Source organism: Labrus bergylta, chromosome 10 (assembly GCF_963930695.1).
Source record: "Labrus bergylta chromosome 10, fLabBer1.1, whole genome shotgun sequence".
In the NCBI taxonomy this organism is placed as follows: Eukaryota; Metazoa; Chordata; class Actinopteri; order Labriformes; family Labridae; genus Labrus; species Labrus bergylta.
Genome location: NC_089204.1, coordinates 28,250,862 through 28,265,396, shown reverse-complemented (window position 1 = coordinate 28,265,396; position 14,535 = coordinate 28,250,862). Strand labels below are relative to the sequence as shown.

General features: G+C 43.5%; 1 protein-coding gene and 1 long non-coding RNA gene across 3 annotated transcripts in view; one reads left to right on the top strand and one right to left on the bottom strand.

The window, feature by feature from the left end:
- The first annotated feature begins 6,621 nt into the window (after positions 1 to 6,621).
- Positions 6,622 to 14,535, top strand: part of msh6 (mutS homolog 6 (E. coli)) — a 10,982-nt gene continuing 3,068 nt past the window's right edge. Inside the window, exons 1-6 of one of the 2 annotated variants that reach the window (XM_020654552.3) lie at positions 6,622 to 7,003; positions 8,646 to 8,848; positions 8,975 to 9,147; positions 9,947 to 12,518; positions 13,836 to 14,110; positions 14,204 to 14,321. In XM_020654552.3, the coding sequence (XP_020510208.2) occupies positions 6,735 to 7,003; positions 8,646 to 8,848; positions 8,975 to 9,147; positions 9,947 to 12,518; positions 13,836 to 14,110; positions 14,204 to 14,321 (3,610 nt within the window). In that variant the 5' untranslated portion in view covers positions 6,622 to 6,734. Of the gene's footprint in view, positions 7,004 to 8,642; positions 8,849 to 8,974; positions 9,148 to 9,946; positions 12,519 to 13,835; positions 14,111 to 14,203; positions 14,322 to 14,535 lie in introns of both variants that reach the window. The other variant, XM_020654551.3, reaches the window with a different exon arrangement.
- LOC136180331 (uncharacterized) lies at positions 8,861 to 9,760 on the bottom strand. The gene is made up of 2 exons (XR_010666999.1): positions 9,667 to 9,760; positions 8,861 to 9,525 (listed from the first exon to the last, which is right to left on the bottom strand). It is a non-coding gene; the product is annotated as an uncharacterized lncRNA (long non-coding RNA).

Sequence of the window (14,535 nt, the reverse complement as noted above, 5' to 3'; positions counted from 1 at the left end):
AAACCCTGCAAGAGGTATTAATCACTCGGATTAGTACTTTTAATTGGCCTCTGTGTTGAAGAAATCAGGGGGAAAAATAAAAAGCCTGTGATCATAAAATCTGTTTTATGTTGGTGTAAAGTGAGAGAAACAACAAAGAGAGAAGTGGCTGCACAGTGAAGAGAAGAGGAAGGAAGGAAGGAAGGAAAGGAGGAAGTAAGAGAGGAGGAGGAGAGGAAGGATGGAGCGATTACTTCACGTCTCCGTCTACAGTCCCAGCAGCGCCTCGGGGATCTACATGAGCCTGATGTGCGCTCGTCATTATGCTAAGAGGAGTCCCACAGAGCCTGCTTTCCAATAGCGCAGCTTCAGGAGTAAACTGGAGAGGAAAAAGACCCCCAGGAGGAGGAAGGGGGGGGGGGGGGGGGGGTTAACATAAATTACATGAGGTAATACAGACGGTGTAGCATGTCAGAGGAAGAAGGAAGATGCTGGACATCTCTTTATTGCTTCTTCGGGATGTCCATAGAGATGGTTTGTTATATTAAATATTAAAAATAGCCTTTTCGTTTGAAGATATTTGCGTTTTTCTTACCAGGGGTTCACGACTTTCTCAGCACTGAAGGATGGAAATATAATTCAGCACCTCACAGGATGCATCTCAAACGACGTCAGCATCTGTTTGACAGATATCCTCGCTCTCTCTTACACAAGAGCGATAAAAAAAATAGAGCAGGCTGAGCTCTGCTGCTCACTTCCTTATAAAGTTTTTACGAAGAAAAGTCAAGAGTATTTTGTATTCCCAGTGGTGGTAGTGATGGTAACAGCTGTTTTAAAGGTGACATATTCTGTAAAATCCACTTCTCCATGTTCCTCTAACTCTAACATGTGTCTCTAATCCGTCTACAAACCCCCCAATGATGAGAAAAGTCCATCCTCTCCATCTTTTTCCTGCTCCACTTTTCAGAAAATGTGTGCTCAAAAAAGGCCGTTTGGAGATTTTCCCTTCATGACATCACAAAGGGCAGTATCCCCTCCCCCAGGTGGGTGACACTCCCACAGCTAGGTGTTTGTTCTGCCCTCTGAGTCTGCCTTCTCACCGTAAACAATAGGACATGGAGCGAGAAAGCACAGAGTACACCCGAGACCTTCCAGAGAGGGGGGCGTGGTCAGACACAGCTCATTTACATATTTAAAGGTACAGACACAGAAACAGCCTGTTCTGAGCAGGGCTGAAATAGAGGGGTTTATAGACATGATCAAATACAGGATCAGAGTGGATTTAGAACAAGACACTTCACACACATGTTTTGAGGAGCTCTGAGACTTATTTACACTGAAGAAGAGGAGGAGGAGGATATGTGACCTTAAACTCCAAATTCTGTCTCCAAAGGAAAGTTTTACCCACATATGTTTCAAGACGAAGTCAGTTTATCTCACATAATTTCTTCTGCAAGAAAATGCAAATCCAAAATGATATACCATGCAACCTCACCACCCAAGTCCTTCCAGAGAGGGGGCGTGGTCAGACACAGCTCTGTTGTTTGTGGTAATGGTTTCACAGTGGAGTCGACACAATTGAGGATTGTTTGGACAAATAATCAGTCTGCGACAAGCCTCAACTCAGGCCACGCCCCCTCTGCACAATGTAGCCTTCAGAGAGCAGGATATTATCGCCTTGCTTTAAGGGTCATCTTCACCCTGTTGGGGTTTGATCCCGGGATAACAACCTGCTCACTGTACATTATCCCTCACATATAAACCCAGCTTGGTCATAAATCCAGCTAGATGAAATCAACCCCTCGGCCTCGCTTATCATTATGTTGTTTCTGCCTTGAAGTATGAGAGTGTTGTCAGTCTGTCTTTGAAATATCTATTTCATTTTTAGTTGGCGATCGATCAGGAAGCGATGAAATTATGATGATTTGCATTTGAGCTTCTCCTCCTGTAAGTCCCAGGACTTGATGGATGAAGACGATTAACATGCGGGACTATTTCTTGGCTGGCATATTACCCATATTAATCATGGAAATGAAGGTTTTACATTAAGACTTCTGCACTGATTGTTCAGGCAATAGAGAGTTAATTTGGGACTAAGAGGCGAGGCTGGATGTTTCAGGTACTGTGTCCTTTCAGCTTTATTCTGTGCCTTTGAAGGATAACGGAAACCTGCAGTGAAGAACGTTTCCTTCAAACTGCACCAGAATGAAGATTGACTTTGTCAATCTTCATTGAAGTGTGCAACTTTTTTGACTTTATTAGACTGAAACGTTCCGGCTTGTGGACTTCATCAGGGTCATGAGTTTGCACAAGCCGAATAAAGTTGTTTAGTCCTGACTGGGCTGTGTTTTCAATCAATCAATCAATACATTTTTATTTGTATAGCATCAACTCATTGAGTGTTGTCTCGAGACACTTTACAAAAAGCAGGTAAAATACCTTACTCTTTGTCTGTTAACATTACAAAAGAGCAGGTAAAAAGACCTTACTAATTGCTATATTACAAAGATCCGGCCGTTTTGTGTTGCTCCTGCTCCACATTGCCTCCCCGCTGAGATCTGTTCCCATCACCTCCTGAAGATGATCTGCTAATCAGAGGAGATTTATACCTCCAATAAGTTGCACTTGAACGCACCGCAAAGACTACAGGCGACGGCCAACCACCACGTACTGTTCTGCTCATGTGTTAAGAGGAAATAACTCTCCATGCCAGCAGGGGGCGTTAGCTCGTTATGATACGAGAAGACCATTTTCACACCTCTGTCGGTCACCACTCGTATCATAGGTCGTCTACTAATGGAGAATAATTTCTGATTAAAAAGTTGAAAAATGGCGCTGTTGTTGTCAGTTCTTGGTCTTTTAGTGGAAAAAGAAAAAAAGAGGCGGCGGAGACAAATAAGGAGAAACTGCACTAATGGGTGAAAGCGTGGATACTACAGCGGCATGCTCAAGGGGCTTTACTGAACCTGAGAGGAGAGCTGGAGAGGAATGAAATCGGCCAAAAAGAGGTCGACATGCCGCAAAAACTAGGGCCTCACAGACGGTCCAACTAGAAACGACGGCCGACGATCTCCTCGGCTACTCCTTCAGTTCCCCTGAACACAATCTTAATAAGATCATAACAAAAGATCATAAAGTTGACCTTCATACTACAAGTGTTGCTTGTTCCTTTCACTCTTCATGCATCTTGGTAGCTGGTGAAGTTGTGCCTGACAAAATCCCGCTCTGCTTCTGAAAACTCAAATATGCACAAAAAACAAGAGAGCTGAAGATGATGTTTAAAACGGACAACAAGTGATTGATGTCTGTCATCATCCAGACATCACACAAGCGAGTGTTTTTAACATCCTCTTCTCGATAACTTGTCAGAAGGGAGTTGATAAAAAAGAAATCCATCAGGGGCAGGTTTATCTTCCAACTGCAGAGTCCAGCTTCCTTGCAGCTCTAAGGGAAGGACATTTTTTTTTCTTCTCACAAGGTTGAATGTTTCATTTCCTCTGCTCAAAGACAAGTGACCATTCCCAGAGCATGACTTTTTAATCTGAAGCTGCTGACACATCTTCAGTCTTGCAGCCTTATTCAAGGTTTAGGCAGATGAGATGAGGCGTGAGGGGGGAGTCATTTTTGGGACGTAAATCTTTTCCTGGAGCAGCTTTAAAAACCGGGTGAAGGCCGTCATCCCGAGTGAGGGTGGAGCAAGATGTAATATTTTATAATGCTCAAGTCAAGGCTGCACCTCAGCCCGTTTAATTTGATAAAGTGCCTGACGGTTAAAGTGGCATTTGTTCTTGGAAATGTCTTTGTCATTTAAAGAGGATTTGAATTGCTCTTCTGGGAATATTATTTCTTTACAAGGCGAACACAGCTGGATGTATTTCTCTCTCTCTCTCTCTCTCTCTCTCTCTTTCTCTCTCTCTCTCTCTCTCTCTCTCTCTCTCTCTCTTTGGTTTGTGTCCATTCTGCTCTGAAGGTTTCGTTTCTTAAAAAGGGTCAGAGGTGAGAAAACATTTGACATTATAAAAGTTTTGCAGATTAAATCGTAAACAGACACTCACAGCATCAACCTTGTCTGCACTACACAGCAGCATCGGCTTTATTAGTTTGCCTTTGAGACAAAAACACCAATTTAGAGGACTGCAAACCAAGCTGGGATAAAGGGTTATCCTGCAGAGCAAGGAAAGGAAAATGTGACGTTGCAATGGCAAAGAGGCAGCATTGAGAATGTGACACAGAGGCACAAATACACATAACACTTGTGTTAATCTCATACACACGCACACACTATAAAATAATAAATTACACTTCTTTTTTTTTTATTATAATTGTTTTTTTTTATTTGTTTTTTTGTTCATTGTTAAAATATTTAATTGCTAATTATTACTTTTCATTATTACTATTGTATTATTTGTTATTATATGCTTTGGCAATATATTTTACACATTCATGCCAATAAAGCTATTTGAATTGAATTGAATTGAATTAAAATGTGAATACAAGGAAAACGCCTCTTTCATAATTTCATTTTTATCCTTCGGTTACGTCTTCCCTGCCTTGGTCATGGTCATGGTCTTGGTCTTGGTCTTGGAGCATTCTGGTCTTGGGTAAGTCTTGGTCTCTGTTATTGTGGTCTTGACTCCGACACTACTGTCATCATTAGAGGATTTCTGTCTTCCACTTACGTCCAAAAAAGTCACAAGTGGGTGGATTATTAGTTGTTGTGAATGACTATCACTATCTTTTTCCGGTGCTTCTAAATTTACTTAAGACATGCAGTCGGGCATTTAAAGTAACTTTGGTGGACGGTAATATTTCAGCTGATAGATTTCTGCAGAAACAAGCCCCACTTTACTGTATAGATAAAATGCAGAGTCATGCTTTAATGCTCATTGATCTAAGTGTGTAACAGAAGATGTTTAATAACAAAAAGGACACAAAATCATCATCTATGTGTGAGTGCTATTGTGGGTTTTTAAAGCAAAGATGAAAGGGAAGAGAAAGTATTTGCTTCATATTTGTGAAATATATTGGATCATTAAATGTTGGAAATAAATTAATGTGTTTATAACGATGTCATCCCTCAGCTGAGTGAATGAATGTAATGTAAAGAAATCAACCTTCTGGGGCTCTACTGCCCTCTGCTGGTGGTACATAACAAGTGCAGCTCATAGAGTCAAGTCTATCACGATGACACACACTGAATAAAGGAAGAACATTGAGTTATATTTATTTCAGACATATTAAAAAATGCAAAAGATTAAGGCAAGAAACTCAGCAGAAAACATAAAAGGGGAATCTAAACATTGATATTGACTCCCTTAGTCAACACAAAACAAAACGACATGTTCGATCAAGGAGAGCATGACGTTTACTCTTATTGATTTATCCCTCATATCCACTTTTCAACAACAACTTAAAAGCAACAACATCAAACTTTATTTATAAATCACATTTCAGACAAATTCAACGTGCAGTTCAAAGTGATTTACAAAAGTGATTTGCATGGCAAAGTTTACAAGTTGCACTTTAAAAACATGAATATGTAAACTGTTCTTTGTGCTATTTTCTTAAATACAAAAGCTTTAAACATTCTCATATGGCTCTAGGTGATATTGTGGATGACTATAAGGATGTGTTTTCCGTTACCAGCTGCATTTCTTGGACAGCATTTTTGCACGTTTGTCTCTTGATAACATTTGGACAAACTTTTGTGCACAGCTTCTGTATGTTCTTCCTTTTCATCTGTTTCTGCCCTGCATAAATTAGTACATTGCAAGCTACTGTCACCTGAGGGAAAGTGTATTTTGATTCTGATATTTGATCCATCAAAGTGAACAAAATAATTCTACCACCCGGAGAGGATGTGGGAACATTTATACCGACAATTATACACATTTATTTTTGGAACTTTCTAAGGGAAATAAGTGGAAATATATATCACAATCACCATGATTAGGATTTTTTTGTTTGCTATAATCGAGCAGCCCAACAAATAACTGAATATTCATAATTAAATGATTATTATTGTAATAAAATATATGTATGTTGGTCGCTTGATTTCACTTCACTGTCTATTTTCTATTATTAGGCATTTAGAGGTTTATAACCTTATCTATGTCACCTTAAGTATGTTGCATTTAATATTTTCATATTTAAGACTAGTAATGTTTAGTTAAATCATGGTTGTATATATTCACATTCTTAGTTTTAATATTTTTAGTGCTTATTTACTTTGTATTTAATATTATATTGTGTGTTTTGCTCATATTGTGTGTTGGACAACCTGCTGCTGTAACGCCACAATTTCCCAGTTTGGGATCAATAAAGTAATTTTATTATGTTCTATCTGTTCACTCATCATCAGTTTTAATTGTATTATTTGTTTTTAGTTTTTTAACATGTTTTTGAATCATTACATTGAAAGAAGTTCATTTCGGTGCTTTGTGTCAATAAAAGAAGAAGTAATGTACACAGTACTCACAGTAGGGTTCCTGTTTGTATCCTCTATAATCCAAATAAAGTTGAGATAAAAAAAAATAAAACTCTTAGCGCCAAGACGAGTCACATCATTTCTGGGTTGTAGTATCCCGGCTTGTGATTGGAGGAGCTTCTTTTCCACGCCCACTACGTTCCATGCGTATCTTTCCCGCGATTTGCCGCCGTGTTTCCGTCACTAGCTGGATGCTAGGTGATGCGGGAAGGTTCAGCACTCTCTCGTGCAAACGCAAAAATAAATAAAAGAATAACTTTGGGGGAAAATGGCGAAACAAAGCTCCCTCTTCAACTTCTTCCCCAAGTCTCCTCCGCCGGTCTCCTCCAAGACGAAGCCGGGTCCCTCTCCGACCGAGGCGGACCTGCCTTCCTCGGTGAAGAAATCCAACTCGTCCCCGAAAGAGGAAGCTAAACAGACCCCGCAGCAGCAGCAGCAGCAGCCAGCCAAGAGCAACAAACAGAAAAGCCACTCCAAGTCCGCTAAAGGAGGATTTAACAAACTGTTTGGAGACAAAGCACCTGCAGCCACACACAGGTGAGTCAGTGTTGGGATCTGTCTAATTACTGGAGTCACTGTTTAATCCCCGCTGCAGAGGAGAAAGTGTGCAAGGCCGAAAAGGGAATTTATATTAAATTTAAAAAACACAGCTTTCTGAGTTAGTCGACTCACGCATCCCTGATGTTTCTTTAACGACATCTTTGGTCTGCTGAAAGTGTAAAAAGTCATGTTTTTGAATCATCAAAACTTGACACGATGTATTTTTGCAGGAAGAGTTTTGTCCCATGTGTGCGCGTGACTCCAGAACAATGTGGGGAAGAAACAACAAGTCATTTATTAGAATCAAATAAAGTCATAAAGTCATTTATTAGAATCAAATAAAGTCATTTATTAGAATCAAATAAAGTCATTTATTAGAATCAAATAAAGTCATTTATTAGAATCAAATAAAGTCATTTATTAGAATCAAATAAAGTCATGAAGTCATTTAGCATTTTTAAACGCAGTTTTAAAACTCATTTATTCAGTCTGGCTTTTATAAAGTGTTTTATATCATATAAAATCTTACATTACTGTATTGTCTTTTTATCCTACTACAATTTTAATTACTACAATTTCCTCTTATGTATTTATTTTAATATCTTATTGCTTTAATGTGTCGTATTTTATTTAATTTTATTTCTATACATATTTTTTTTAATTCTTATTGGTGTGCATTAGTCTCTCAGTGATTTTATAAAATGCTTTTTCATCAATAACTTTTCTGCACTCTTGTAAAGCACTTTGAACTGCAATTGAATTTGTCTGAAAGGTGCTTTATAAACAAAGTTTGATTGATTGATTAGACAGACCGTCAGAAGTTGTTATTTGTTGAGGAAACTTGTCATGTCATGCCAGTCTCCTCTCTCGATAATAACTCAGTGCATGCACTTTTTATAATATGCCAAAAGGCCAAAGCAATGTCCTGAATATACAGTTTAATATGTTTTCTTTAATGTAAACGAAAGAGGTTCTTAAGTGTCTTGAAATAGTCCTACCCTAGTCTGGACTCTTCTCATCATTGGGGGGTTTGATGACAGACTAAGGAGACGTATTAGTGTTAGAGAAACATGGAGAAGTTTGTATCAAATGTGAAATTTAAAATGGAAATAGTTTCCTGAGAGACGAAATAGTTGAGTTTTATTTGTGGGCTGTTTCACAGAAATCTGATTTAGTCTTAATTTGGATGTCTGAATATTATTTATTATTTTGATCTCGTATCAGCATGTGAAGAGCTTTAATTAGAGATTAGATGAACCTGTGGAGGTATCCAAATGTAGAGAAAGTCAACATGCATACAAGTCTCACTTTGCACTCATAAAAAGTCATTGTGGACTTGAAATGTCTGCACAAATCATTTTTCTGTGATGCAATAATAATAATATTCTTTATGTCGTGTTTGAAAAACATTTCTCCATTTCCTCCTCAGCTTTAGAAACGCCTGTTAGAAGTCCTCCTCATTCCTCCTCACAGTTTGACACCTGAGGAGCTCTCTGAAGGGCTGAGACACTTTGTGAATAACTTTCATCTTTAATCGTCACTTTAAGAGGAAATTCTTAGAAAATGTCCTGATTCTAAGAATTCAGTACTTTGTAAACAGTAGCTCAAATATATCTCTTTCTGTTCCTTCTCCCAGCAGTCCAACATGCCCTCTAAACGGTGGGGCTCTCGTTTGGACCAAACTGGAGGGGCACCCCTGGTGGCCGTGCATGGTCATACCCCAACCTCTGACAGGGCAGCAGATGAGGGGCAAGGGGCGGAGCCAGCGGATCCACGTCCATTTCTTCGATGAGCCGCCCACCAGAGGATGGGTCAGCACCAAATATGTCAAAGAGTACAAAGGTTGGCGACAACTTCTCCTTTCATTATTTTTATTATTAGTGAATATTAATCTGTCACTGTGGTTTTATTTTGTTATTTTTCCTCCAATTAAGTTTTTTTTTTTGTTTGTTTGTTTTTGTTTCACAGGCTCCAACCACAGTGATGCTAAATCAGGCGGGGCGTTCTTCAGCGGGAAACCTGTAATCCGTCGGGCGATGGAGCTCGCTGACGACGCTCTGTCTGACAGCCCGGAAAAGAGATTGAAGATGCCGCTCTGCATGGACCCGTCGGATGATGAAGACGATGATGAAGAGATGGAGGTGACATTGGGATTTGTTACTCTTTCCATAAAATGTCTTTATTCTGTTTCCTTTTCTTCACAAATTCTGTATTCAGCTTTTTTTAACTTCTCACTTTTGTGTCTGCTTGAAGCATCACAACTCCTCACCACATTTTCTTCATGACCAGCCGCAGAATCATTTTTGTTACCGGCCAGAAGTGAGCTTTTAAAATCTCATATTTCTGATGTAATCTCTTCTGAATGCAGACAGAATGTACTGTTCTTTCTATGTGTTGTACTTCACAAGTGTTAACATAAATAAACAGCCAAACTCCTTTTCAAGAGCCAGGAAGTGAGCGTGCCTGCTCCTTTAATTACTTCTTCAAAGTAGACAAGATGACAACGAATCGGAGTGAAACTAGAAAAGAAAATACAAGCTGCATTTAGTAGTTGGCTATAAAACAATAGTAGAGTGTAAATTTAAGTTAAACTCAGAGTAAATGTAGATAAAATGTCTCAATATAGACGATCAAACATGTAAACAACAAGTTAGACTTACAGCCATCGCTTTCTGAAGGATTCACACAAAGGAGGACTTTGGATTCAACATGGAAACCCGTACAGACACCACCATGCTGCTTCTCTGTTTACACACTATCTACTTCCTGTTTCCTGGTTCCTGTGTCTTCACAGATTTCAAAATAAAGGAACAATAACCTTTTATTCAAACGACAATGAAACTTTGTCCTATAACATATAAAACACATCAAGGGCAGCAGACAGAATATTGTAGAAATTATAATTCTTCTTCTACTTCCTCCTTTTTGTCTTTTTTGCAGCTCGACAAGTCAACCCTGACCGATGAAGAGCTCACTGACGAGGACGAGTACAAAAACGAGGACGTGAAGTCCCCCAAGGTCAGCCGCCGTTCGTCCCGTGCATCTAAAGACGACGGAAACAAGGCCAAGCGCCGTCGCATCGTCCTCGACTCGGACAGCGGATCCGATGACGAATTCAAACCGGATCAGGCGGCGTCCAGCAGTGAGGACGAGGAGGAGGGAGAGGTGGTTAGTGAAGAAGAAGAAGGAGAAGAAGAAGAGAAGGAGGAGTCAGAAGCAGATAGTCCCGTTAAGCCGGTGAAGCGCAAACGTCCTGCTGAGAAGTCGTCTTCTTCTAAAGCGAAGACGCCGTCCGTCCCGGCCAACACGCCCAAACGAGCTCCCGCAGCCGTCAAAGTCGACACAAAATCCCGCCTGTCCGCCTTCTCTGCTCCCGAGACCTTCGAGAGCCAGGACAAGGGATCGGGGGCGAGCGGCGGTCCGACCGTTTGGGACCACGAGAAGCTGGATTGGTTGCAGGACGGCAGGAGGAAAGACGGGCGCAGGCGGAGACAGTCGGAGGAGGATTACGATCCCAGCAGCCTCTACGTGCCCGACGACTTCCTGAACAGGGTCACGCCCGGGATGCGGCGCTGGTGGCAGCTCAAATCCAAGATGCTCGACACGGTCATCTTCTACAAGGTGGGGAAGTTCTACGAGCTCTACCACATGGACGCCGTGGTCGGAGTCAACGAGCTGGGGCTGACGTTCATGAAGGGAACCTGGGCGCACTCCGGCTTCCCAGAGATCGGCTTCGCCCGTTTCTCCGACGGCCTCGTCCAAAAGGGCTACAAGGTGGCGCGCGTGGAGCAGACGGAGACGCCGGAGATGATGGAAGCCCGCTGCAAGACCTTATTGAGGCCCACAAAGTTTGACAAGGTCGTGCGGCGAGAGGTCTGCCGCATCATCACGCGGGGAACCCAGACGTACAGCGTGCTGGACGGCGCTCCCTCAGAGAGCCAGAGCAAGTTCCTGCTGAGTCTGAAGGAGAAGGCCGAGGAGGAGAGCTCCGGGCGCTGCCGCACCTACGGCGTCTGCTTCGTCGACACCTCCGTCGGTTACTTCCACGTCGGTCAGTTCCCGGACGACCGTCACTGCTCTCGTCTGCGCACGCTGATCGCTCACTTCGCGCCCGCCGAGGTGCTCTTTGAAAAGGGGAACCCGTCTGCAGAAACGAGGAAGATACTCAAAGCGTCTCTGTCGTCGGCACTCCAGGAAGGACTGAACTCAGGCACTCAGTTCTGGGACGCGCAGAAGACTCTTAAAACCTTCTCGGAAGAGGATTACTTCAGAGAGACTTCTGGGAAGGATCAGGAAACAGGAAGAAGTTTTCTCCCTCCTCTCGTTAAAAAGATGACGTCTGAGAGCGACTCTCTGGGCCTGACTCCCAAAGAGGGCTACGAGCTGGCTCTGTCGGCGCTGGGCGGGTGCGTCTTCTACCTTAAGAAATGTCTGGTGGATCGAGAGCTGCTCTCCATGGCCAACTTTGAAGAGTACGTCCCCGTTGATGTGGAGATGGAGAACGCCGCGGGGATGGCCAGTTTCTTCGCTCAGACTCGTCAGCGCATGGTCGTCGACGGGGTGACTCTGGCCAACTTGGAAATCTTTCAGAACGGTTCAGGAGGACTGGAGGGGACCCTGCTGGAGAGGTTGGACACCTGCTGCACCCCGTTTGGCAAGAGGCTGTTGAAGCATTGGCTCTGCGCCCCCCTGTGTAACCCCGCCTCCATAAAGGACCGACTGGACGCCGTGGAGGATATGATGGCCGCTCCGGCTCAGGCCGCAGAGGTTTCAGACCTGCTGAAGACGCTGCCAGACCTGGAGCGTCTCCTGAGTAAGATCCACAGCATCGGCACGCTGAAGGGGCAGGATCACCCCGACAGCCGGGCCGTTCTCTACGAGGAGGTCACCTACAGCAAACGCAAGATAGCGGACTTCCTGTCGGCGCTGGAAGGCTTCAAAACCATGCAGGAGATCATTTCTGTGCTCGCTCCGGTCGCGGAGGAGACCCGGTCCACGCTGCTCCGCCAGGTCGTGACCCGGAAAACCGAAAAGGACGGCCTCTTTCCCGACCTCTCCGGCGAGCTCAGGCGCTGGGAGACCGCCTTCGACCACCAGAAAGCGCGCACGACAGGCGTCATAAGCCCCAAAACCGGCTTCGACGCAGAGTACGACCAGGCTCTGACCTCGATCAAACGCTGCGAGCGCGAGCTGCAGGAATACCTGGACAAACAGAAGAAGAGACTCGGCTTCAAAAACATGGCTTACTGGGGAACCGGGCGAAACCGCTTCCAGATGGAGGTGCACGACAGCGTCTCGGAGAGGAATATTCCCGAGGAGTACGAGGTGAAGTCCACAAAGAAAGGCTGGAAGCGTTATGTGACCAAGGAGTCGGAGCGGCTGTTTGCGGAGCTGCAGGGATTCGAGGAGAAGAGAGACGCCGCCCTGAAGGACTGCATGAGGAGACTCTTCTTCAACTTTGACAAGAACTACAAAGACTGGAAGACCGGCGTGGAGTGCATGGCTGTCCTCGGTAATTACATCCTTTTATTTTTTTCCTTTTGAACAAGACTTATTCAACATGCATCCATCAGTATGGCCTAATGGTTTAATGAAGTACATTGTAAACAAACAGAATCAGAGTCTGGGTTTATTGTACATTTACACAAACAAGGAATTTGACTTGGTGTATTGGTGCTAAACAGTTTACAAGGAAATAAAGCAGAACTAGTAAACAACAACAATAATACAGAATAAGAAGATATTACAATATATAAAGTAGGATTTAAAAATGTCAAATGTACAAAAGGTGCAGTGTAGGAGAACAAGCAACAATGTTTGCTTGTGCATACAGCTCGCAACATGCGTGTCAGTATTATTCTCATCATCTGGCTAGAAATCAAAATCCTTAAACCCTGCAGGAGCCGAGGGTGTGGGCGGCCCGGGTTCAAGTCCAACCTGTGGCTCTTTTCCTGCGTGCTCGTCCCCGACTTCCTACTCTATCCTCTGTCCAATCAAAGAAAAGCCCAAAAATTAATCTTGAAAGAAGGAAAAAAGTTAGACTTCATGCACTCAGCAGGATAGGATACCCCCCCCCTGTGGAGTCTAGACCCTGGTGGTGATGGAGGTGTGCAGGATGTGATGAGGAGTGGGTTTCTGAGGCTGGCTAATTGACTGCAGAAGAGAACGAACAGATTTTAAAATCTTGTCACCAGCAGCAGCAGCAGCAGCAGGATGATGATTGGTTGAGAGAGGCCGTGGCAGAATCTGGTTGGTTGATTAGTTAAAGAGTCAACGTGCACAATCAGCTGATGCTGCTCGGGTGGTCACAGTTCCCGAGTTGGGAAGTCGTTCTTCCGACTTTAGTGTGTTCACGTGATTTCAGTTTGGAAAGTCTGAATGTTGTAACAACAGCACCAAACAGCATTGATGGTACGAAGAAGAAGATCAGTGAAATGTATCTGTTAAAAGTTATATTGGAGCAAAAAGTTGATATGAAATACCTGAATTAATTAAAGTATAGTAACAAAACATTTTGCCCCCCCATGTGTTGACGATTCTGACGTCAAGTCGGGAAGTGGGGCACCTTATTTTTTTCCGAGTTGTGACTTGAGCAGGTGTTCGTGTGCGGAAACTCGTTTTTCCGATTTGTCCGACAACACATGAATGCAGCACGATCACCAGAGGGAGTGGTTAAGTTGAATGAATGAACGCTGGACCGCCATGTTGGCAATACGTGAATGTTTCCCTTTTAAAGGTCTAAAACACGCGTAGCGGTCAGACTCTACATAAACACGGCGCAGGTTTCTCTTGACTTCAGTCTTCAATGAGTGTTTCCTCTCGTTCTCAGACGTGCTGCTGGCTCTGTCACGCTACAGTCAGGGTGGAGACGGCCCGATGACCAGGCCGCAGGTGGTGCTCCCTGAAGGCGATGACCAGGCGGCGCCCTTCCTCGACCTCACTGGATCCCGGCACCCTTGCGTCACAAAGACCTTTTTCGGCGACGACTTCATCCCAAACGACGTCTTCATCGGCTGTCCCGGAGGCGGCGAGGACGACGCTCAGGCCTCGTGTGTGCTCGTCACGGGGCCAAACATGGGCGGAAAGTCTACTCTCATGAGACAGGTGGGTTAGTGATCTCACAGCAGGACGATGCAGGTGTGTTTTCACCCTCTGGTTTGGCTCTTATTGATGCAGCGTGTTGCTCTTCTCGTGCAGTGTGGACTGGTGATCATGCTCGCTCAGCTCGGTTGTTATGTTCCAGCTGAGAGCCTCCGCTTCTCCCCCGTCGACAGGGTCTTCACTCGGCTGGGGGCCTCAGATCGGATTATGGCAGGTAACATCACGACCTCTTGTAACCTTTCACTCAGTCGGCTTTGTTTTATTTTAGTTTCTTAGTTTTAGTTTATTTGCACATTTTCTGAAAGAAGAGTCAAACAGAAAAATAAAACAAATAATAAAAAATAAAACTCATGTTTGGTGAGGTAGAAACCCATGAGGTCTTATCTCAAAACCTCACCTTAAGAGGTTAAACAAAGTTAAAATAAAAT